Raw genomic sequence first — 25,760 nt, 5'->3', positions numbered from 1 at the left:
CACAAATACAATTGCGTCACACTCACTGACTTTCAACAGAATCATGAAAATACCCAGCGAATGCCAACAGGAATCAAATTACACCCACTGGATGCCAACGCCCACTGAATTTCTAAATTATAAAACACATATTGAATATTGACAGGATCAACATTCGACCCAGTGAATACTGCTAAAGTCAAATACACTCCCACTGAATTTTAGCAGAATAAGATGACACCCAATGAAAACTAATGGTTGAGTGTCAGCACAAAGAAAATTGGATTAGTTGTAGGGCAGAACTTTGAAATTATGAGGAATTCTGAGCCTTAATTTGTTCTGCTATTGATTGTCAGAGCATTGTTATATTGTTACAAGACAGGCATACCACACAGCTATTCTTTCAAAACACAAGCACAGTACAAAGACACGTGATTATGCAGAGAACAGCACATCCATATTTAAATATATACCACAATGTACCCCTATAGTTTTCAGAACAAAGAGTAAGACATTTATGTCTATGCTTATCAATTCAGACATTGAAATGAATAATTATCAATCTAGTCCAGTGACTAGATTTTGGTGTCTTCCTGGTCTTTTGGATTTTGGCATCAAATCAGCTTTTGGACTATTTGGTTCCGGATTTGAAAACAATCAAGATTATTTTTCTTTGCCAGACTTACTTGGGTTTAGCCCTTCACTTCCTGAATTTCCAACTCAGAAAAAACTTAATGACTGAGTGGTTCAATAGTGGTTCAATAGTTCATTTTGAGCAGAGGTCATTTGATGTACAGAAACATTTCAGATGTTGTCACCAATTTCAACTAAACATCTCCTGATTCTGAAAAATCCCTGTATGTAATGTAAATGAAATGGTTTCTTTTTTATTACCATGCCCACAACATTACCATATCCCTATCAATTTAATTTAATAAATTTTATTAATTTATTTAATTAATTTACCATATTAATTTTTTAAAGAACCATTCTAATCCTTTCTGTTTTTATTGCACTTTGTCAGAAGGTCTTGCATGCACAAAGGAGAATTCTGCCTTGTGATTTTTGGATGGATGTATTGACTGAGCTTGATCGGGTTGTTCTACCAGTTCTAATTCTCCAAAGTTTCTTGGTTTTTAGAGTGGTGTGAAGAACTTTTGTGTGATGCCATACACTCTTTGTAGAAGTAGTTCAAATGGCTATGTGTTGCCTGCTTATGTCATCGTTATATTTAATAAAATTGCATCCTTAAGTTTTGTATGGAGTACATTTAAATTTCATGTGTTTCTGTGGATTTGGTTTCATGGTGTTTTTCTTGGCTTTACCACCCACATGTAAATCTTGATTCTCTCCCTCCTGTAGTATTACTGAAAAGCATGTTCTGATGAAGGGTCTCAAACCTGAAGTGTAAACTGATTGACCTGGTGAGTTTTGCCAGAACTTTCAGCCTTTTATTTCCAATTTGCAGCTGATGGAAGCATTGTCTTGATTATCATCACGAGAGGATTAATTTTCAGCAATTACTTTCCATTTTTGTGAATGTGCTCCTGCTGTAGACAGGAATAAGAATCTCTACTTTGAAGCAACTCAGAGCTGACATGTGTCATCATTCTGGATAGTGTGTTCATGCTCACATAACTCAAATTACCAGTACGCTGTTCCTATAGCACGTTCTTCAGCTCTATATATGCACTGCATATGCCATCCCTGCCATATCAAGTTCAGTTGCTGCACTGAAGCTGAAAAGATTATCATGGCCACACACGATCTTATCAAATGTCATGCTGACATTTCTGGATTTGTTCTGTAAATGTTCCCTGCACTGTCAAAAGTTTAAGATTAGTGAGAGAAAAGATCCTGGAATTCCTCACTGAACTGCAATGGCATGGCAGAGATTCATCACACTGACAGGTGAGCCTGTATCAACAGAGAACAGTGATTCATGAGATGCAAACATTCACTTGTAACGATGCTGATCACTGAGACGAGTTCTGTGATTAACGAGTGCATCTTGTGGATCATCAGAATTATTGCTGATTTCCGTATGGGCTCACAAAATGCCTGTGTTTCTCTGCTTCTTTTGCAGTTTAGCAGGGCTAAACTCTGTTTTGTGAGGATAGTTGCCGTCACCATTGCGGTAACAAAATAATAAAATACTCGCTGAGAAGAGAAACAGAGTCAAACACCAGGAAATCTGCAGATGCTGGAAATTCAAGCAACACACACAAAAAGCTGTTGGAACGCAGCAGGCCAGGCAGCATCTATAGGGAGAAGCGCTGTTGATGTTTCGGGCCGAGACCCTTCGTCAGGACTAACTGAAAGGAAAGATAGTAAGAGATTTGAAAGTAGGAGGGGGAGGGGAAAATGCGAAATGATAGGAGAAGACCGGAGGGGGTGGGGTGAAGCTGAGAGCCAGAAAGGTGATTTGCAAACGGGATACAGAGCTGGAGAAGGGAAAGGATCATGGGACGGGAGGCCTAGGGAGAAAGAAAGGGGGAGGGGAGCACCAGAGGGAGCTGGAGAACAGGCAGAGTGATGGGCAGAGAGAAAAAAAAAGGAGGGGAAAAAAACTAAATTTATCAGGGATGGGGTAAGAAGGGGAGGAGGGGCATTAATGGAAGTTAGAGAAGTCAATGTTCATGCCATCAGGTTGGAGGCCACATTATATACCTTCCCTTCTCTAGCTCTGTATCCCTTTTGCCAATCACCTTTCTGACTCTCAGCTTCACCCCACCCCTTCCAGTCTTCTCCTATCATTTCGCATTTTCCCCTCCCCCTCCTACTTTCAAATCTCTTACTATCTTTCCTTTCAGTTAGTCCTGACGAAGGGTCTCGGCCCGAAATGTCGACAGTGCTTCTCCCTATAGATGCTGCCTGGCCTGCTGTGTTCCACCAGCATTTTGTGTGTGTTGCAGAGGAACAGGGTCAATGTTTTAGGTTGAAGGGGAAATGGCCTCCAATCTGAAACACTAATTCTCATTTCTCTTCCCAAAGATGTGGTCTGACCTGCTGAGTGTTTCCAGTATTTTCTGCTTTTATTTTAAATATCCAACACCTGCAGTTTGTTTTGATTTTTTTTAACCACGGTCACAGCACTGCAATGAGTTGTGACTGAGTTAACGATGCTGGCAATTGTTCCAGCATAGTGCTTATTTTCTCTTCTAATCTCATTCAGAGTGTTATCTTGTGGTCTTTCAACTTCACTCAGCAACAAGGATTTTGTTAACCCAAGCAATAAGATATCTTTCACAAGGAGTTTCTGTTAAAATTGCTCTGATTTGCGTCCATCATTAATTTGCGTCCTTAGCTCTTGCTGAAAGTTCACATTTTGGCATTTATGTATAGTGGCATTAACCATTATTCCAACCCTTTCAAGCTTTCCTCGGCAGGACACAACCAAGATAGCTGAGCATGCAGATGGATGGCATGAGTGCAAGCTGGCTGGCTGTCATCTTAGCAGATGGTGAATGCAGCATTGCTGTTTAAAAACCATGCTGTTTATTTCAGTAAATGCAGTAAAACTCTGATAATTTGCCATCCTAAATGTTTGGAAATACTTTTGGTTTGGTGTTTCATTTCCCTGGATTCCTTTAAACTTATGGAGTCTCATTCCCACATTTTCGTTCGACTCACCGGAGCCCCTTACCCATATTTCTTTTAAATACCCCATCCCCCTTTGCTGCCTTCTCGTTAAATTCATTAGATCCCTGTTCCCAAACTTCCCTTAAACACACCCAGGCCCTGGTTTCTATACTCCCTTTAAACTCAGCTGTTTCACTGGAAATTATACTATCTTCCAATTAAAAGAAATGAGTTGAACATGTAATGGTATAAGAGTAACATCCAAGCATCTGGGAAATCTGCCAGCGCACTTCCCAACACTATATTTCATCTGCCACTTCTTTGCCATACTCTTAACCTGTGCAAGTCCTCCTGCAGCCTTCCTGCTTCTTCAATACTACCTGCCCCTCCACCGATCTTCATATTGTCTGAAAGCTTTGCAACAAAGCCAAGAATTCCATCATCCAAATCATTGACATATAATACAAAAAGAAGCAGGACCAACACTAGATCCTGCTGAACACTACTAGTCACCGGCATTCAACTGTGAAAGGTCCCTTTATTCTCACTCTTTGCCTCCAGCCAATCAGCCAATCCTCTAGTCATGCCGGTTTCTTTTCTGTAATACCATGGGCTCTTATCTTGTTAAGCATCTTGTCAAAGGCCTTCTGAAAATCCAAGTACTCAACATTCACCAATTCTCCTTTGCCCATCCTGCTTGTTATATATTCAAAGAATTCTAACAGATTTGTCAGGCAAGATTTTCCTTTAAGGAAACCATGTTGACTTTGGCCTATTTTCTCATGTGCCTCAAATACCCTGAGAACTCATCCTTAACAATCAGCCACTGAGGTCAGAGTAATTGGCCTATAATTTCCTTTCTTCTGCTCGCCTGCCCACTTGAACAGCAGAGTTTACAATTGCAGCATTCCTGTCCTCCAGAATCATGCCAGAATCTAGTGATTCTTGAAAGATCACTGCCAATTCCTCCACATTCACCCTAGCCACTTCTTTCAGAAAACTGTGGTGTAGTCCATTTGTTCTAGGTGTCTTATCCACCTTCAGACCTTTCAGCTTCCTGAGCACCTTCTCCCTAGTCATAGCAATTGCAGTCACTTCTGCCCCCTGGCACTCTTGAACTTCTGGCCTACTGCTAGTGCTTTCCACAGTGCAAAATCCTTATTTAGTTCATCTGAAATGTCCTTGTTTGGAACAATGGAAAGACTACCTTTGGTAAGATGAAACAAGCCATCTTGTGGACATTCTAAAATTTCTCTCTCTTGGGATCCAGCATCAACCTGATTTCCCAATCCCCCATGACTATCATAACATTGCCCAGCTTTCTCACGTTGTAATTTGTAGCTATTGTTTGGAGGCCTGTACATAATTTCCATCAAGGCTTTTTTCACCCATTCAATTTCTTAAATCTATCATCAAGTTTTCTATATCTTCTAATTCTATGTCACCTCTTTCTGAGGATTTGATTTCATTTTGTACCAAGAGAGTCCCCCTCTGCCTACCCACCTGTCCATTTGATACAAAGTGTTTCCTTAGATGCTTAACTCCCAACGATGATCTTCTTTCAGCTATGACTCAGTGATGCCCATGTCATACCTACCAATCTCTAACTGTGCTACAAGATCATCTACCATATTCCTCATAATGCATGCATTCAAATATAACACCTTCATTGGATTATTTGTCTCCTTTGTAGATTTTGTCCCCATGGTAACCAGTTCCACTGACTGCAATTTTGCCCTTTCATCTGACAGTCTCCTTGACAGTCTCATTGCACACTGCATCTAATTGTATACTAGACAAGCTGCCAGAGGAAGTGATCGAAGTGGGTACAATTGCAACATTTAAGAGGTACTTGGATAGGTACATGGAGGGGAATGGCTTGACGGGTTATGGACCAGATGTGGGTAACTGGGACTAGCAGGGAGGATACTGTGTTTTCAGCATGGACCAACTGAGTCTATAGGCCTGTTTCTGTGCTGTGTTACCCTGTGCATCCAATCTGAATGCTGGCTTTGTGTGTTCAAAAATTTAAATTGAACTCATTACTATTCCACACAGAAACCTATTGCATTAGGCATTATGCAAAGAGATACTGAACTCGAAGTGCAAGGTTGAATTCTTTAATGAAAAAATATGGTCACTAATTGATTCACACAGCAAAGGCCAAAATAAAACCTAGCAACCATTTCTAAAAGCTTTGGATTAAAATAATCTTCTAGTTTCTGCACATACTTAAACAAATCTGAGATTTGGATGCATACCCATCTGGACAGCCTACGTCAGGGGAACTGATTGTACACTCGCTTTGTTTTGGGTTGTCTTTACATTACCTTTTCATTTAATATCCACAGTATATTATAGAGAACATGTTCATTCATTCAAAATATGAAATGATGATGCTCCTAATGTACACAAGGGGGCAAGAGTGACACTGTTAGACTTGTATGCAATAATCTGCTGCTGTCAGTGCTATGGGCCCTTGCCACTGTGACAGGCTGTGCTCAGCATTTTCCACTTCCTGTTGTGTATTCATCGGTCAAACAGAATTCCAGGTAAGTAGCAGCAGAAAAGCTCTATAAAAAAAGCTAATTATCATGGCATTTATACCCTGCATTTGTTTGCCCATGACAATAAACTTGAACTTCAATGATGTGAAGTAAAATTCACCATGCAAGCAAAGTAGTAATTACATCTAAGAAGTTGTGTTGTTCCATTTCACTGGCTGGCTTGAACCATTAGCATCTTGTCTTCATCGTTATCAAATGGGAGGATGGTTGATAGAAACTAGCTGAGCATATTTGAAAGTTTCTACTTTCAGGTTCATACCCACAACATTGAGCATTAACGGGTCATTTGATTGTCCTTCAGGGGGCTTTAGGCTGTTCCTCCTGAGTGAAATTGGAGCTCTTTTCTAGTCTTGTTTAGAGTGGGAAATAGAAAATAACCACCTGCAAATCCTTTAGTTGAAAAATGCATTAACCTTTGGAAGGAAACAATTAATGACACGGACGAATGGAAAACACACATTTTAAGGAGCTTCCAGATATCTTGCTGTTATCTCTTTAAAACCTAATTTATAAAATGCCTTTACAATTTAATTAAATATAAGTACTCATCATATGTACTTTATGCTCAGCATCCTTCTTGAAATGACCAAGTTTCCTCTGTGTGGGTAGGTTTGAGTTTCTGCAGTGAATCCACCCACATACCTTATTTTTCACCATGTCCTGTGTTGTATAATTGGCTATCGTCAAAGGCTAGAGGTGAAGAGATATTATTTATATTAAATCTCTCTTCTCCCAACAGTCTGCCCATCAAACTAACCACAGCCTCTTTATTCACATCAGCTTGTGTAATCTGCAGAATTTAAGAACAATGCTACATGAATTTTTTAATAAGATGTAATCATCAAGAAAGGTCATCTTCAGTCTTCAAAATTCATACAGTCCTTGCCTGCAGTTATTTTGTATACTTCCAACTTCAATTCCATTAGAAATACGAGTGAGTAAATGTCATTGGGCTTTCATCAGCTACCAAAAACCTCTATTGATTTGTGATACTTCACCAAATTCTAGTTAACCTTTTCAGCCCTTTTCTTCACTGCTTATTTCCATTTAATCAATTCGCAGATCTCAAGGTCATTCCCATGGCTTGCTTCGTCTTACCAGAGGTGGTCTTTCCATTGTTCCAGACGAGATTTTTGGCTTTCACTACTACCACTGTCAGCCGCTCTGCGGTGGGCAGGTAACTGAGTGAGAGCAGGATCTCTCCAACTGTATCGGTTGCCTGAACAGACAAAGGTTTGGTCAGCGCATCGCACAACAGCTCAAAAAACCATAAAAATGAACACTAGTTTCATGCAGAGGTTAAGACCATTAAGATTGACAATGATATATTTCAATACAACCATATTCGTCATAAGGCAAACTCGTTAACCCAGTTGTAGAGTTCAATGTACTGTTACATTTCTGCAGCACTTATTTTGGCAATTATTATATATCAGTAGTTGTGACTATGAAATAGTGACATGCCTTAATTATTAAATAATTAAACTTCAATCCCTACAAGTATTAACATAAAGTTATGTTGCAATTTACTTAATCATAATGCAGTTTGCCTCATCACTATTGAATGCTGTTATTTGTCTTCACACTGAGAGTGTTACTGGCTGAAACATCTTCCAACTTTTCCTAAAATGATTCTTTTTTCTAAGTAGCCAGGGCAAAAGTTGGGAGGGATGAATAGAAAAATGATTGTGTTATAGGTATTTCAGAGGGCACTGTAAAGAGTGAATTGAATTTTGAAACCAGCCTCTCTGCAGGCTCCAATAGAAAGAGCAAGGTTCCCTTGTTCTGTGCTTCCCTCACCTTATTGACATCCTGTAAATAAAGCCAGGCATTGAAGGCTCGACAGGTGAGGTCCAAATCTGATAACTTGAGATCTGCCAAACCTGTGCTGATATTTCTTTCATCTTCATCAATTCCAAATACAGAAAACCGAAGACTGTTTTCCTCGAGAGCAGAGGGGTCCAGCGGAATGGAGAATTTCTCGTCGAAGAACACAGAGAATGCATTCCTCTGAATCTGCACAAAACAAATGGGGTTGTTCCAGGTCACTCCTACTTTATCATCACTGGAAATAATGATCTCATCTCAATGCCAGATCAACAATATCATTGTGTAAATATTCACAAACCTTGCCCCCATGGGATGTACAACACAGAAGTGACTATACAACGGTATTGTTACATTCCATTGCCATGTCTGATCCCCATCCTTCTCTACTAAGCATAAACTTCACCAAAGTATTATTAGCCCCAAAATAGAGACTCCTGGGAATAAATTCAAATTGATTAGAATATAACTAGATGCAATCTTTAAAGAGAAAGCAGCCAACTGTGCCACTGACACAGAACTTCCTATTAGTGCCACAAACTAAGATTTGTTAGATTCAAAGGTGAGAGGTCAACTTGAAAATTTCTGGATGCATTGAAATAAACAATTGTACTTCTCTTAGAGCAGTGCTATGGAACATTTTGAAATAGTCTGCAAACATGATTAGTTTACAAGGCTGCACAATGACCACAATCACGTACAATAACACTGCAATAATCCTGACTGTAACAATTTAAAGATATTTATTGTCAACTGTTCCTTGTAATAAACTCCCTGATAAAGACTTCAAACATAGACAGCATTATAATATATGCATTACTAATGAGATATGAGCTTCAAGGTTACAGATCAGTACCCCCACTGTCAAGCACTGTAGCTGGCAACATCACTGAACTGCAGAGAGGAGAGTGGCAGGGTGTGAGCCAATCCAGTCAGCAACCTAGGATGAAATCCAAGCTGCTCAGCTAGATGCAGAGAGCCGACTTAGGCACATTAACATTCTGACCCTCTTCGCTTAGACAATGGGCACAGCGTATACAGTGCCCTGTTTTCCTGCAGTACTTCCTGTCTTAAACGGAGGAGGAAGAGAATTGAGGGTGCAATTTCTGACAGTTCTGGAGGGTACAAACAACAAGATATTTGTCAGAAAATTTGTTTTATATTAATAAAGAGGCGAATAATGCTCAGGGGAATACTCCATTCTTTATCAAAATAGTGTTATACTCTTGAGAGGACAGATAGGACTTTGGACAAATATACTACTGCAGTGGTCCCCAACCACCGGGCTGCGAGGAAACAATATGATTTGGCGATATGAAACGATATGAGTCAGCTGCACCTTTCCTCATTCCCTGTTACGCCCACTGTTGAACTTGAACGCACGCGAGGTCATCAGTCGCCTAAACGCAGTGATACCCTAGTGCCAGGGATCACTGGTTTGCTTCGGGTAACCGGCCACCTCGTGCGGCCGGCGAGAAGTGCGTTGCTATTGGTCTGGAGCTTGGACAGATGGGCGCCGCCTCTAAACCTGTTTAGCACACCGAATGTTCATGGGGAACCCGGTGCTAAAATATTCGCAGACGACCTAATTCGGGCTCAGGGTTTCGTAAGTAGCAGAGCAGCTACCTCGCTGCAAACTACTGAAAGTCATCCCTCGAGCCAAACTTTTGTCGGCCAATAGATCCTACCTACCTACAAGGGGGGCAGGCACGTGCCCTGTCGCACTCCTTCTTGCTCCATCAATCGCACTCTCCAAACTGTGACCGCCGTGGCCCCGGCACGGGGACCTCTGGCCCTTACCTTGTCCTCTCACTGGTGTGTTGCAATGATTTTATATGTTCACATGAGGAAAATATGCACTGTGTGTTTAATATCCAAACGTTACTTAAAATGTTATGATGCTATTGACTTATAAGTGAGTTATAATTGACTTATCACTATATTCATGTGAAGAAAACATGCGCTGTGTGTTTAATATTAAATTTGTTAGATAATCCCTTTTAGAAACGAAATTGAGTGTATTAGCCACTTATAAGTGACTTACAGTTGACTTATCACCTATATTCCAGTTGGGATTAACACCTCTCTCCTCCACCTCCCCCCCCCCCCCGCCCCCCCCCACCGCCCCGTCGGCCAGTCTGCAAGAATATTGTCATTATTAAACCGGTCCACTGTGCAAAAAAGGTTGGTAGCTTATAAACTTTGCATAATATATGGCAAAAATAGTTTCTGATTCAGAACACAATAGACTTAACAGTGCATTATATTTGCTTCTGCAAAAACAGCTCAGATTCACAAAAGAAAATTACATTAGATACACATTTCATTCTTCATTCAGTAATTGTTACATTGAGTAGTTCAGACGGGAATGCTGACACCTATCTGGTTTTTGCTTCCTCAGCTACATCCTGTAATGTGAACTCAACAACAGCACAGCTGAGCTGTGATTCCACAGAAAGTAACTCCTTGATGGGCAAGCTCCATCTAGAAAGATACTTTATAATATGGTGCCAGTATTCAAGATAAAGCGGAAAGCAAGCAGCTTGAGTAGTCCGTGCCAACCTATAATAATCGCAGCATGTAACTTGATAACAGCAGCTTATTATTAAAGCTACCTCCTCGGTATTGGGCCACTTTCTATTTCTGCTGGAGGTCCCGTGTGAATTGCCCCTTTGCCTTTCTTCTGGCCTCTAGAAGAGCAGTTTGTTTTGTATGAAGCTCACTTCCGAAATGTGGGAATGTGGCTCATCAATCATGTCTTCGTGACGCTCGAGCGAAACCTCAATTAATAAGTAAGCTGTTTTTCATATGAGTTCCTGCACAGGTTAGTTTTGCGGGTTAATTTTGATTCAGTTGAAGCACACAGTGGGAGAACGTTCATCTCCATCCACTCTTCATTTGCTCTTGAAGCAGCATTATCTGTGAGTCTAAAATTTTTGGTAATATTGGTAAACATTTACCTGATGGCGTGAACATCGATTTCTTGAACTTCTGGTAAGGGCTACCCCACCCCTTCACCATTTCACATCCCCTTTTCTCCTTCCCTACACTCTCTGGTGCTCCTTGTGCTTTACTTTCTTCCATGGCCTTCTGTCCTCTCCTATCAGATTCCCCCTTCTCCAGCCCTGTATGTCTTTCACCAATCAATTTTCCAGCTCCTTTCTTCATCCCTCCACCTCCCAGTTTCACCTGTCACCTTGTGTTTCTTCTTCCCCTCCCCCCACCTCCTAGCTCTGTCTCCTCATCTTCTTTTCTCCAGTCCCGCTGAAAGGTCTCAGCCTAAAACATTGACTGTTTACTCTTTTCCGTAGATGCTGCCTGGCCTGCTGAGTTCCTCCAGCATTTTGTGTGGGTTGCTTGGATTTCCAGCACCTACAGATTTTCTCTTGTTTGTGATACATTTAGAAGAAATATTTTGAAGGAAATATTGTGTTCACCGTATATCAGTATTAAGAAATTGTGCCATGAGTTTACTCTTGTTTACATGGCAAAGTTATGGAGTAAAGCGTATGTGTATTACCTTGGTTAACATCGACAATATTAGTATATTCAGGTGCACGACAATTCTGTATTGAATTTAATACATGTTTTACTTAATGCTCCACAGTTTCATAAGAATTCTCATTTAGAACCCTAAAGGAAGCCTCCTTCTCGATTGTTTTGTAAGAAGCCACATAGTGTGGTAGATACACACTGGGAAGGTAGTATTAAAAAGATAAGTCATCTTAAGAGGCATCGCCCAAGGTCTGGAGATGTATCTGAACGCCATAGATGGTAACGTCGGTTTCTGACCTGAGAAAAGTCAATTGCCGAGAGTAGGAAGTCAGGTCGGAATATGGCTTATCGATCATGTCTTTGTGATGCTTGAGTGAACCTCAATTAGCATAGCTGCAGCACGAGCTCGTGCTGGAACTGAAGTAGCAAACGTGCTGAACATGAAGTTGAGATGCAAATGGAGAATTTTCATACAAACATGGAGAGAGCAGTGTAGAGGCTATATTAAGTGCAGTCAAGTGAGAATATGAAGCAGAGACTAAGGTGTATGAAACAGCAGCTGACTTAGACAGTGGTAGTTAATAACTGGAATCAATCATGCTTTGCTGTCACAATAACCAATGCATCTTACCAAAGAGTATGTTGAAACACATTTTGGCTATAAAAAAGACAGTGCTCCAGCTTTACAAGGAGAAGCTGTCAACACCACACAGTCAATGTGACTTTCACATAGTTCAGGTATTGACATTCAAGCCTTACAGCAGCAAAGACCCACAACACCTCCTTCTCCAGTTCTATCACAGCAAAGACCTCAGGCAAGAGTGGCTACTGATGCCAATCCCACCTGCACAGACACAGACAGTCTGAACTTCAGTCAGTCCCAGGACATTCATTTGGCAATCCAGTCTCGACAACGTTCAGGAGCCGCAGGTGCATTAGATCTGGCTTGGTATCTGGCTCATCAAGACACAGTCACAGCAGGAATTAAAGTGTTCAACAACCAGTCTGCCAGCTATCTGTCCTGGGCATCAGGCTTTTGCAATGTTGTGGAACAACTAAGTCTGAAACCTAGCGAAGAGCTAGCCCTTCTCTCTGAGTAGCTTGTTGGGGAGACACTGCAACATGCAAGATGGGTTAGAGCAGTTTACATGAATAATCCAGCTACCGGTTTAGAAATACTGTGCCAGAGGCTGGACAAGTACTATGTCTCTCCAGAGGCAATCAAAGAATGTCCCTTCAGCAGACTTGATAATTTTCCAAAGCTCTCACACAAAGAACTGAAGAAACTACTGGAGCTTGCAGAGCTGTTGTCAGAATAAACAACAAGAATAAACTATCTATTGGAGAAACTACTGAATAATATGCAAGAACAGTGTATAGCTGAACTGTTAGAGTAAAAAATGAAGCATCATGCCCCCTATCCGCCATTTTCATTCTTTGTGGAGTTCTTCTGCCACTTGCAGAAATGCGAAATTACCTTAATTTTATGCTCTCAACTTCTGGTAAAAAGAGGTCTTCAGCAGAAGCATGGAAAACTAAAACTCCTATCATGGTCGGCAAAGCTGAAGTAGAAAACTCCAGCATGAACCCTGATAGACATTGCCCTGTTCACAAGAAACCTCGCCTCCTGAAATACAGAGGATTCAGAGAAAAGCCGCTGGCAGACCAGAGACACTTCCTAAAACGCACTCAATATGTTTCAAATGTTGTGCTTCAACAGCACGCCAGGCAAAAGCCTGTAATGCTATCACATGCCCTGCACTGCAACATTGACCAGCACATTTCAGCACTTCATATCACCATGGGCTACTCCTGGTTCCAGCACACCCCCGGCAGAGAACGATGGGCAGCCAACTCAGCATCCATTAGATGTAGCTACTTCCTCATGCACAGAGATATGCAGGAAAGTCCTCCAAAGCAAATCCATGTCCAGTCAACATCTATCCAAAAGGACATCCTGAGCAAAAAATGATACTTGATGATCAGAACAATGTGTCATTGGTAAAATCAACATTCCTTGCCACATTCAGTATTTAAAGATCTGCTTCCCCATGCGCTCTAAAGACATGTTCTGGAACATCTGAAGTTGCTGAAGAAGAACCGGTGGATTTGTTGTGGAGTCAATAGGGAGGGAGGTCTGCCTGCCCTTGGCAACCAGCAAGTGCAACCATATCCCCAACTACAGGGATGAAATTCCAGCTCTGGAGCTGCATGCAGTCTGTCACATCTTAAGGCCATAGCTGAGAAGATCCCCCCACTTGAATCCTCTGCTGTTTGGCAAAGACACCATCCGTGCACATAAGTTACATGAGCAGTGCATTGATCGGTGCAATTCACCCAACAAAAGGACCTGTGTTGGATCATAGTGGGTGAAATCTGCATCAGTGGTGCTCAGCAGTCCACTGCCAGCACAGTTAAGACTAAGGTGCCCACATCATTCCAGACCCTGTGAGAGTAGAATCTGTAAGAAAGAGAAGATTGCTGGTAAGCAAACCATGCATGCTGACATACTTACCTTGCTCAACCTCTGCTTTATGCAAGCTGGTCTTCTGTCACTCGGAAGATGATTATAAGCTGACACTTTACATCAAATCATGAACAAAGAGTTTAGCAAAGACGAGTCAAACAGTTGGATAGCTCCCCTTCCTTTCCGGTCTCGATGATGACTCCTATCAAGCAACAGAGAGCAAGTCCCTAGTCAACGCAAGTCCCTCATTCATACATTAAGAAGGAAACCAGAAATGAAAGATCATTACATCAAGTTCACAGAGAGAATCTTCAGGTACAATCATGCTGAATTAGCTCCTTCACTAGATCCCAACAAAAAAAGTTGTATTTGCCCAAATTCGATGAAGCACCCCCAGAAGCATGGGCAAATGTGAATTGTCCTTGATTTAAGTGTGAAGATCAAAGGCATATCACTGAACAGTGTGCTCTTGTGGGGTCCAGACTTCAAAAACCCTCTGCTTGTGGTCCTTAAGAGCTCCAGAAGTGAGTCTGATGCAGTCATGGCAGACAAATGTTGCAGTTTCCGACTGAGAGAGGATCATCAGGACCATCTCAGGTTCTTAAGGGTTTGTGATCACCAAATGGACAATGAGATCCTGGAGTACTGCATGAGAGTTCAACTGTCCCTTGCCAGCTGTGGCAATCAATGCACCTTAAAAGAACAGTTATCGAGGGAGAGAAGGAATTCGGAGCTGAAGCACGGAAGTAAATAGAAAGATACTTCTATGTTGATGATGGTCTTAAAATCATTTTCTAGTGCAGTCAGCATGCTGAAAGCAGTGCAAGACATGGGCATAGTCTAATCTCAGCCTTCATAAATCACATCCAGTGGTGCTGGGGTCATGTAATGTTTCCCATTTGAAGATCTGGCCAAAGGTCTACAGAATCTTGAACTTGGACTGGATCTTCCTCCTATTCAGTGCAGTCTAGGCCTTGGTGCGACCCTGTTACCAACACCTTTACTTCCCAGTCCGCTGATAACAAAAGACTCTTCATACATCGTAGTGTGCTAGCGACCATTGACAGTCTATCTGGCCCTTTTGGATTTGCTGCTCCATTTGGTATCCAAGGAAGCTTCATGTTAAGGGAGTTGACCTAGAATACCGTGGATGGGAGAAATATGAGCAGTGATAGCAATGGTGTTTTTCACTTCAGGATCTTAAAGGCTCTCAAAGAGGATAAAAAGAAGTCTTAATATCAGAATCAGAATCAGGTTTAATATCACCAGCAGTTGTCATGAAATGTGTTAACTTTGCGGCAGTAGTACTATGCAATACGTGATAAATATAGGAAAAAACTGAATTAGAGTAAGTATAAATTGTATATGTATATTAAATAGTTAAAATTAGTCTTGCAAAACAGAAAATAAATTTTAAAACAACGTAGTGAGGTTGTGTTCATGGATTCAATGTCCATTCAGAAATTGGATGGCAGATGGGAAGAAGCTATTCCTGAATCACTGAGTGTGTGCCTTCAGGCTTCTGTACCTCCTACCTGATGGTAACAATGAGAAGAGGGCATGCCCTGTGTGGTGGGGGTCCTTAATGACGGATGTCACCTTCCTTGAAGATGTCTTGGATACTATGGAGCTAGTACCCACGATGGAATTGATTGATTCTCCAACTTTCTGCAACTTGCTTTGATCCTGTGCAGTAGCACCCTGGATCCCCCCCACCCCCCACCCCATTCCAGATGGTGATGCAGCCAATCGGAATGTTCTCCACGGTATATCTGTGGAAGTTTTTGAGTGTTTTAGATGACAAACCAAATCTCCTCAATAACTGCCGCATTATGGTGCAACCAGGTTATGTCCTCAGAGATACTGACACCCATGAACTTGAAATTGCTCACTCTATCCACTTCTGATCCCTCTATGAGGATTGATTCGTATTCCCTCATTCTACCCTTTCGGAAGTCCACAATTGGATCTTTGGTCTTATTAAAGGTGAGTACAAGGTTGTTGCTACGACACCACTTAACTAGCTGGTGTACCTCACTCCTGTACACCCTCTCGTCGCCATCTGAGATTCTGCCAACAACGGTTGTATCATCAGCAAGTTTATATTCTGTGATGTATCAACTAAAGCTATTGCTGCTGTTGCATATCTGAAGGTCACAGACGTTGTTAGATATAGTGGTTGAATTCATCCTGGGCAAAGCAAAGCTTGCTCCCAAACCAGATCTCACCATACCACAGCTTGAACTCGATGCCGCTGTTCTAGCAGCTGAGATGGCAGAAATAATAACTGAGGAGCTGGACACAGAATTAGATGATATAAAGATTTTTACTGACACCAAGGTTGTGCTCGGTTATGAAACAAGGAGGTTCTATGTTTGTGTACATAATAGGATCCAGCTTATGGGGCGATTGACACAGAAGAGCGAATGGAACTAAGTTCCTACTGATCTCAACCTGACAGAGCATGCTGCAAGAGGGCAGTCAGCTGATCAGGTCATCCTCTCCTCATGGTTAACTGACCCAGCGTTTCTTCCTGATCCCCACCAGAAAAATCATCAAAGCTGGCACTTTCAAAGTCTGAACGGCTGAAGACTGCGTAGTGAGACTGCTTTTAAGACCAGTCTCTGAGAGTGTCCTTCTTTTGCCAAAGACTTAATGAAATGTTCATTTGACGTTTAGTTCCGGTTTGACATCCTACGGATGCCAGGTGGGGACTGTTCTGGCCTCTAGAGGATTAGTTTATTTTGTAAGAACCTCACTTCCTGTACATCAGATGTTTATTTTATATCATTTCCTGCATGAGTTAATTTTGTGGGTTAATTTTGATTCGGGATGAAACACGTCTTGGGAAGGCATTCATCTCCATCCACTCCTGAACCAACGTGGTGGCACACGCAGACAGCGTAGCAACTCCAGGCCCAATCAAAGGTGTATTTGTTCATCTTGTATGTCCTTTTTACATTCGCAAGTCACTACTGTATACTAGCAACCTCAAATACTGCAGGACTATCCCATCAGTAAGCTGCTCGTTAGACTTATTGTGCCCTATTGTTGTGTTGTCACCTGGACTCGCCGTGAACCATTGGACGGAGCACAGTGCGAGAGAATATCTTGGATGTTTTTATTGTGATTGCAAGACCCTATTGGGCATTGGTAATGTAGAATACAGCAAGTTCAGTTCACTGGTTCATTGGCAAGACCGATGGCGGGGGAGCTGCGTGACCTCAGTTGTGGTGAGCACTAGGCCGTGGTCGCAGGGTGTAGTCAACCAGAAGAGGAGATGCTGAGGGGGAACTCCTATGGGATGCGCTGGAATCCATACTTGGGTTGTGGGCTGTCCTCTCCCGTCAGTGCTGCCCTCTAGTATTCACTCAGTGCTGGTCTCTAGTGTTTGCTCGGTGGAAGAACAAGCTGAACCAGGACAACTTGCCATTGATTCTACAGTCATGCCAGTCAGGGACTTGGCTATGTTAATGCATGTTTTTTTTTTCTTCTTTGTGACTACATGTTTTTCTGAAATCGTAACCATATCTGCTATTTGTGCTATGTGCTGTTGATAATGTGTTTTGCACCTTGGCCTCAGAGGAATGCTGTTTTGTTTGGCTATATTCATGTAAGGTTGAATAATAATTAAACTTGAACTTGAATTTTAAATCTTTATTTGTACCTTGAAACAGCAATATCTGAGAGTCATAAGATTTTGGTAATATTGGTAACTTTTAATAGATATACTTTAAAGGAAATATGTTTATCATTTATCACTATTAAGATATCATTGCACCATGAATTTTCTTTTGTTTACACAGCATATTTATGGAGTATTGTGCATGTGCATTACCTTGGTTAACACTGATTGTGAGAATAATCAACAGCATTAGTATATTCAGGTGTGCAACGATTCTGTATTGAACTTAATACATATTTTACTTAACTTCCTGCAGTTTCACAAATAAGAATTCTCATTAAAAACCCTGAAGAAAGTTTCTGTCTCAAGTGATTTTTGAGGGGTGTTTAACTCACTGCATTGCAGTGTAGATATGCACTGCGAGGGCAGTGGAGTCTTCATAGCACTCTGTTACCAAAACAATGCATCCTGCTTATACCCAATGTTATTAAAACCCTGCTGTTTAGGTTTTAATGGAATCACAAACATTATTTAACAGGAATCTAATTATGAGAATTACAAACATCCTGAATGTTTTAAATAATGGTGCAAGCCTTTCTCTAATGCTTTCATTTGGTGATAGTTAATTAAAATGTTCTTTTTCCCTTTATTACACTTTATCAAATATATGAGAGACCCAGAAGGGGATTTATAAATTTTCTTGGGCATGGCAAAATATCCCCAGAAGCCCATTATAATTATATTTTTGTACAAATTGCAAATATTTCATTGGTATTCAGACATGATTTTGCACACACCTCAGCCAGTTTTAAATGACCTTCTTTGTGATTGTGTTTACATAATGGAGATCACCAGTTTCAGTATTGCACAAGAGATCAACTGGACATACATTAATTCACTCTACTTCATTCTGAATCAAGTTGCACCAGTCTTCTTCCTTGAATGCCTTTAGAAGTGTTTCCTTTATACATCACTCAATCCAATATAGGAATCAGGCTATTGTTCAGCTGAGCATCACTGGGTCAAATAGTCGTACCTTGTGTTCACATTCATCCCAGGAAAATGATGCAGTTGAACAGGTCCACTACTACAACACGCAGTTGAGTAGGCAGCAGCGCAGTGTTGTGATGATACAATGCATGATGCTGGGCAAGAGTGTGATTTAATTTTCAATCTATTGTGCCATGTTTCCTAAAAAACTGAAAACTATAGATGTTGGAAATCTGAAATACGAAAAGAAAATGCTGGAAGCTCTCAGCAGGTCAGGCAGCACATTACAAACTGACCGGCTGAGTTTTGCAGTATTTTCCTTTGACTTCTTCCCTGTCTTATAGTGGAATCCAGGATTCTCCGTCCTGAAGAAATAGACTCAATAATGATTGGCATTGGCATCACAGAGGTTTGGGCGGTAAAGCTGCAAATCACAACACTTGTTTACCACTTCCACTGATAATTCACAATAGACTATTCTGTTCCTCAGGGTTCTGGCCACTCTAAATTATTATTCATTTGGAAAACATCACACTAACTAGGATATCCTATTACACAGCAGACTTCAATCTAGCATACGGCCTAATGCACTTCCAATTTCCATTTTATTACAATGAATAGAGATTTCCTTCAAGCACAGCAAGGCCACTCCACTAATAACAAAGAGAAGAATCCTTCCCATGGACTGGCATTACTGCTGTGAATTTCCTGCATCCATAACATTTTGTTTAATAGCTAGAAGCCTACGTCTGGATGTGACTTGGCAACAGGGGCCTCATCAACTTGATAAAATGGAGATGTCCTCATTGGCAATTAAAAGGGAACATTCCTTTGAGTAGAATCAATTTTTATGTGAAACGCATACATAGTCCTGCATATTAGAAGAAATTATGCGTGTTGTATCTTGCAATAGCTGAATGGAAAATAGACCTTACACTTAACCTGCCAATTAAATAGGAGTTAGTTGACAACAAGAATACATTCCCACATAAAAAATATTCAGTGCTATCTATCAGGCAGCTAATTTGAAATTTGTATCATGGTGTTAGTCAATGATTGAAAACCCTGTTTGCCGTAGATTCTTCTTGCACTGATGACAGTGTTCAGTGTGTGAGCATTCACACTTTGCCTGCAAACTCCAACATAGGCTCGAATTCTGAAACCACTTCATTTCTAATTAAAATCTAATACTAATGGTGCTAAAGTAGCCTCACTATTTCCTTCCTGTCTCTTCCCGGAGATTTCATGAAGGTTTGGGGTGGTGGCAGATGGAGCGTTTTGACAGCAGCAAAGACAATATGGCCTTTTGCAATTCTTTTTGTAGCAATAGGCATCTAAATTCATTTTGTGCCTGGCTCAGACCATCTCCAAAACTAAGACCCTACTACATCAAAGTTCAAAGTAAATTTATTATCAAAGTTCCTACATTTTATGTCACCATATAGAATCCTGAAATTCATTTTCTTGTGGACATACACAATGAATCCAGAACAGAATAATAACTGTAATAGAACCAATGAAGGACTGCACCAACTTGGGTGTTCAACTAGTATGCAATGGACAACAAACCGTAAATATTTTTTTAAAAAAAGCAATAAATATCAGGAGCATGAGATGAACAGTCCATGTACATGAGTCCATAGGCTGTGGGAACATCTCAATGACAGGGTGAATGAAGTTGAGGAAAATTAACTCCTTTGGTTCAAGAGCCTGATAGTTGAAGGATAATAACTGTTCCTGAACCTGGTGGTGGATAATAACTTGCTCCTGATGGCAGCAGCAAGAAGAGAGCATGACCTGGGTGGTGGGGGTCCCAAACGATGGATGCTATTTTCCTGCAACAATGCTTCGTGTAGAAGCGTACCATGGTGGGGTGGGCTTTACCCATGGTGGATTAGGCTATATTCACTACTTTTTAAGGATTTTCCATTCAAAGACACTGGTGTTTCCATACCATGCTCAGATGTAGCCAGTCAATACACTCTCCACGACACATCTATAAAAGTTTGTCACAGTTTTAGATGCAAGTCAAACCTATGCAAACTCCTAAGGAAGTAGGAGTTGTGCTTTCTTTGTAATTGTACTTACATACTGGGCCCAAGACAGGTCCTCTAAAATGATAACACCGAGGAATTTAAAGTTGATGACCCACTCCACTTCTGATCCTCCAATAAGGCCTGGCTAATGGGCCTCTGGTTTCCTCCTCCTGAAGTCAATAATCAGCTCCTTGGTCATGATGACATTGAGTAAGTGGTTGATGTTATGGCACCACTCAGTCAGATTTTCAAACTCCCTTCTATATATGCTGATTCGTCAGCAAACTTGAATATGGCATTGGAGCTGTGCTTAGCCAGATGATGATAGGTGTAAAATTCAGCAGAGCAGGGGTGTAAGCACACAACCATGTGGTGCACCTGTGCTGATGGAGGTTGTGGAAGAGATGTTGTTGCCATTTCAAACTGATTGGGGTCTGCAAGTGAGGAAATCAAGGATTTACTTGAACAATGAGGTATTGAGGCCAAGGTCTTGAAGCTTATGGGTTAGTTTTGAGGGGATGATGGTATTGAATGCTGAGCTGTAGCTGACATAGAACATCTGGATGTATTCATATTTGCTGTCCAGATGTTCCAGGGTTGAGCCAAGAACCAATGAGGTGGCACCTATTTTGGACCTTTGCTCTGGTAGGTAAATTGGAGCAGATCTAAGTCACTTCTCAGGCAGGAGTTGATATGTTTCATCACCAACCTCTCAAAACACTTCATCACTGGATGTAAGTGTGACAGTACGATAGCCAGTGAGGCAAGTTACCACATTCTTCTTACACACTGGTGTAATTGAAACTAGTATTATTCACCTGATGCTGAAGGAGGAATTTCTCAGAACTTACACTTTAAAATAGTGGCATGAAAACACAAAAGCTTCAAAAGCAGCATACTGTGAATTTCAGAAATCTGAAATAAAATGTTGTAAGTATTTACTTGGTCATGCAACAAACTGAGAAATAGTTGATATTACAAATGATTGATTTATCACCAGATTATTATTAAATCCGAAGGATTATTACATCATCCCTGTTTTAGCACTCAATCCATCCATCCAAGACCACAAGAGATAGGAGCAGAATTAGGCCATTCAGCCCATCGAGTCTGCTCTGCCATTTCATCATGGCTGATCCCAGATCCCATTCAACCCCATATGCCTGCCCTCTCACCACATCCCTTGATGCCTTGATGTTTATCTTTTTCTCAGACTCACATGGATTTGCGTAGTGTTTCTCATGCTGAGATCAAACATACAGTGTACAGTTCGTTCTTTCTTTGCTGCTTTCTTCACAAAAGCTGTGTTCTTATTTCTGCTTTTGTTCATCTGACCTCTGTCTCTCCATTTTTTCTCCTCTTCTATCCAAAGATCAGAGAAGCTATCCAAGTAATCTTAACTCATCGATCCAGAGACACCCCTGGATATAATTCTTTATATTATTTCAGGGTCGTTGCTTCTACCTGGATATCTAGGAATCCTTTCCCAAGCCACCATCTTGATGCACTCCACAGGATTTCATTCCACTTTTAATTTTGATTTTGTACAATGAAGTGGCCAAGCACTAATGAATTAACCACCTGTTTCTCATTTCTGCTGACCAGAAATCTCTACTTTTCTGCCTATTCCCCTTAATTCTTGACTCCTTATGGACCAAGATCTGCCCATCTCAGACATGAATTTGGAGGCCCTTTGTCAGTTAGCGTTGACCATGGATGTTGCGTCTATTGTTGGCGCCGCACTCTGAGTTGATATGTAAGCTAGTACACAGCAGAAGTTGGAGATCCGAGTTTTCCTTCTCCTAGATGAGCTGCCAACCATGGCTGATATGCTCCGTCTGGCTGGAATGACTCGTTTTTAAGCACCAATAAATTGTCTTTGCCCCTTCTCCTGTGAATGGAAATGGTTTCACTGAGCTTCATAACTAAGCTATACGTAGAGGCCAGGAGCTGGATGGTTGTCAGAGGTTATTTGAGGTTCCATGCCATTAGAAGCATTTATTAGGTAGTGGGAGCTTATCCCCACTAACACATCCCCCAACTCCCAGCTATGACAACCTGAAGGAATCTAGGCATTAGTGAATATATATATTTATATACACATATACATACACACACAACACATATATAGCTTCCATTGCTCTCAACACTATCCACTGGCACCTCAGGTCTGTACATCCAAACATAGAAATAGAAATTCAACCAGCTTACCCGAGAAATTCCAACAATCTGTTCATCTGGCAACAAGCTGATGCGCACGAAGCAAGATTCAAAATTGGCATCTTCTTTCTCTAGCAAATCCTTCCCTTGCACCAGAGTGACATGCATGGTGTTTGAGTTCACGTCGTACTCCAGGTACATCTCAATCTGGCCTACAGTGAAATCATGGCCAAAGTTGTTACCAATCGAAGATATGGAACTCAGAGAGTCTGTAGACACGGATTTCTTCATGGATCCATAGGATGTCAGCTCTACATCCTTTGTCATTAGCTCCAGAGTCCCAAGCTCATTGATGCTTTCATAGGCTTCATCTATCCTGAGGCTCGAGTGCTGGCTGGGGAAACTTTTCTCTGTTGGCTTTTTATAACTTGAGGCTGCTGTTCTCTGAGGAAAGAAGGAGAAATAAAAGAGACAGTCAGCAACAGTGCCGAGGCATGCTTCTATTTATGGTTCAAGGTAAGCAATTTTCATCCACGTCAGACTGCAGAGCCTGATGATCGGATTGCAGCATTCCAAAGCCATAACTAACAGCAGTGAGTCGTTGACTGCTGAAGCAATGTGCATTTGCAACAATGGTGTTCACTGTAGATAAAGGCTCTGCATCAAATACATTTTAAATGGATTAATTCCCTTGCATGTCTGAACGTTAGCTCTGTTAGACTGCTTTTGTAAAAGGTAGTCTCTTTCACCCTTTGCACCAACAATCTTCTGTAACTTCGGCTCAGAGAGGGAAAAAAAAGATAGAAAATATTTCAGTAAACAACAGGAATTTTTATCCGAAGTGCGATCTGTCTGATTGTGAAGAGAGTCACGCATAATAAATTTGGACTGCCAGTGCCCACCAGAGAGGGGTGAGGAGGTTAGTGAGGAAGTCATTTTTATGCACCAGCATTGCACCTTTCAGGCATGTCTCCTTCAGGTGAACAAAACCATAAATCAGGCATCTTCCTAGCACATAAATAACTGTGAAATGACCGAGTGTCTAGGACTCCCACTAGCCTTTGTTTGAAGAAATGTTGCTGATGTTACCACAGACTTCCTCAGCTCTGTTATTTCTGCAACCACCCCCACCACCCCAAATCGCTTTTTTATAGTTCTTCATCAAGAGGAGTTTTATCAACTATTAAGCCTTTTGATCATTGTTAAATTGAACTCACTGCTGAATCTTTGGAAAGAAATATAGAATAGTGTAGCACAGTTCAGGCCTTTTAGTGTAGTGTTGAACTTTTAACTTACTCCAGATCATTCCAAGACTTCCCCCTAACTCCCCACGAAGCCCTCCATCTGTCTTTCTAAGAGTCTCTTAATTGATGTATCTGTTCTGCCACCATCCCTGGCAACACATTCCATGCACATATCACTCTCTGTGTAAAACTCCTACATCTGACATATCCCCCCTTATACTTTCTTACAATCACCATGAAGTTATGCCCTCTTGTATTAGCCATTTATGCACAGGGAAATGTGCTGGCTTTAGATTTACTAGAATGTTACCTGGGTTTCAGCACCTAAGTTACAGAGAAAGGTTGAACAAGTTAGGTCTTTATTCTTTGGAGCATAGACGGTTGAGGGGGGACTTGATAGAGATATTTAAAATTATGAGGGGGATAGATAGAGTTGACATGGATAGGCTTTTTCCATTGAGAGTAGGGGAGATTCAAACAAGAGGACATGAGTTGAGAATTAGGGGGCAAAAGTTTAGGGGTAACACGAGGGGAAACTTCTTTACTCAGAGAGTGGTAGCTGTGTAGCCCGAGCTTCCAGTAGAAGTGGTAGAGGCAGGTTCGGTATTGTCATTTAAAGTAAAATTGGATAGGTATATGGACAGGAAAGGAATGGAGGATTATGGGATGAGTGCAGGTCGGTGGGACTAGGTGAGAGTAAGCGTTCAGCATGGACTAGAAGGGCCGAGGTGGTCTGTTTCCGTGCTGTAATTGTTATATGGTTATATGATTATCCACTATATCATCGCTTCATCATCTTATACACCTCTATCAAGTCATCTTATTCTCCTTCTCTTCAAAGAGAAAAGCCCGAGCTTATTCAACCTTTCCGTTTTACGGTTGTCCACCCAAGGAAAACTTGCGCCCCTCACAGCCCGCTTTATGTTGATGGCACAGCAGTGGAAACAGCGAGTAGTTTCAAACCCCTGGGAATGCCCATCTCATGCAACCTCTCATGGTCCCGGAACACATTATGCACAATCAGGAAAGCTCACCAATGCCTTTACTTTCTGAGGAGGCTGAAGACAGCTGAACTTTGCACATCTATACTCACGTCATTCTGCATCCTAACATGCTGCATCACTGCATGGTATAGAAACTACACTGCGATAGATGGGAAGGCTCTATAATGGTTTGTTAAAACTGCGCAACGCATCAACGCAGCAGCCTGCCCACCATCAAGGTCACATATATAGTGGATTCCAGTTAATTGGGACACATCCATACCGGAAACCTTTAGCCCAATGGAAGGGCTGCCCTAATTAGGTGAAGTTCCATGGATGTAGTTAAAAAGATATAAAAAAGACAAACTAATGTTTAGCTGAGTAACAAATAATGTATTTAAATGAGGGTGATTGATAAGTTCGTGGCCTAGGGTAGAAGGAGAAGATTTATACAGCTCTCGTTACATGCAGGTACAGTTCAACTCTTTGAGTGATAATGCAGAACGTTTGAAGTTAATAACTCATCTCCTTCTACCTTAGGCCATGAACTTATCAATCACCCTGATGAGTTATTAACTTCAAACTTTCTGCATAATCAATCAAAAAGTTGAACTGCAAGTGCATGTGACTAGAGCTGTATAACTCATCTCCTTCTACCTTAGGCCATGAACTTATCAATCACCCCTGCTATGGACACTTTCTGGAGGTCCAAGATCCGTATGCTCCACGACCACTGGACTGAATGTGTAAATGTAGGAGGGGACTATGTTGAAAAATAAATGTGCTAGGTTTTCTAAAATTGACA

General features: G+C 41.3%; 1 protein-coding gene across 10 annotated transcripts in view; it reads right to left on the bottom strand.

Moving 5' to 3' along the window:
* Positions 1-25,760, bottom strand: part of syt12 (synaptotagmin XII) — a 253,476-nt gene that overhangs the window by 26,181 nt on the left and 201,535 nt on the right. For all 10 annotated transcript variants that reach the window (XM_073049223.1, XM_073049217.1, XM_073049218.1 and 7 more), the window contains 3 exons: positions 22,780-23,172; positions 7,929-8,144; positions 7,227-7,347 (listed from right to left, as the gene is read on the bottom strand). In XM_073049223.1, coding sequence (XP_072905324.1) covers positions 7,227-7,347; positions 7,929-8,144; positions 22,780-23,172 — 730 coding nt within the window. The remainder of the gene's footprint in view (positions 1-7,226; positions 7,348-7,928; positions 8,145-22,779; positions 23,173-25,760) is intronic.

This window comes from Hemitrygon akajei, chromosome 6, assembly GCF_048418815.1.
Source record: "Hemitrygon akajei chromosome 6, sHemAka1.3, whole genome shotgun sequence".
NCBI lineage: Eukaryota > Metazoa > Chordata > Chondrichthyes > Myliobatiformes > Dasyatidae > Hemitrygon > Hemitrygon akajei.
Note: the sequence above shows the minus strand (reverse complement) of the source record. Positions and strands in the feature narration are given on the sequence as shown.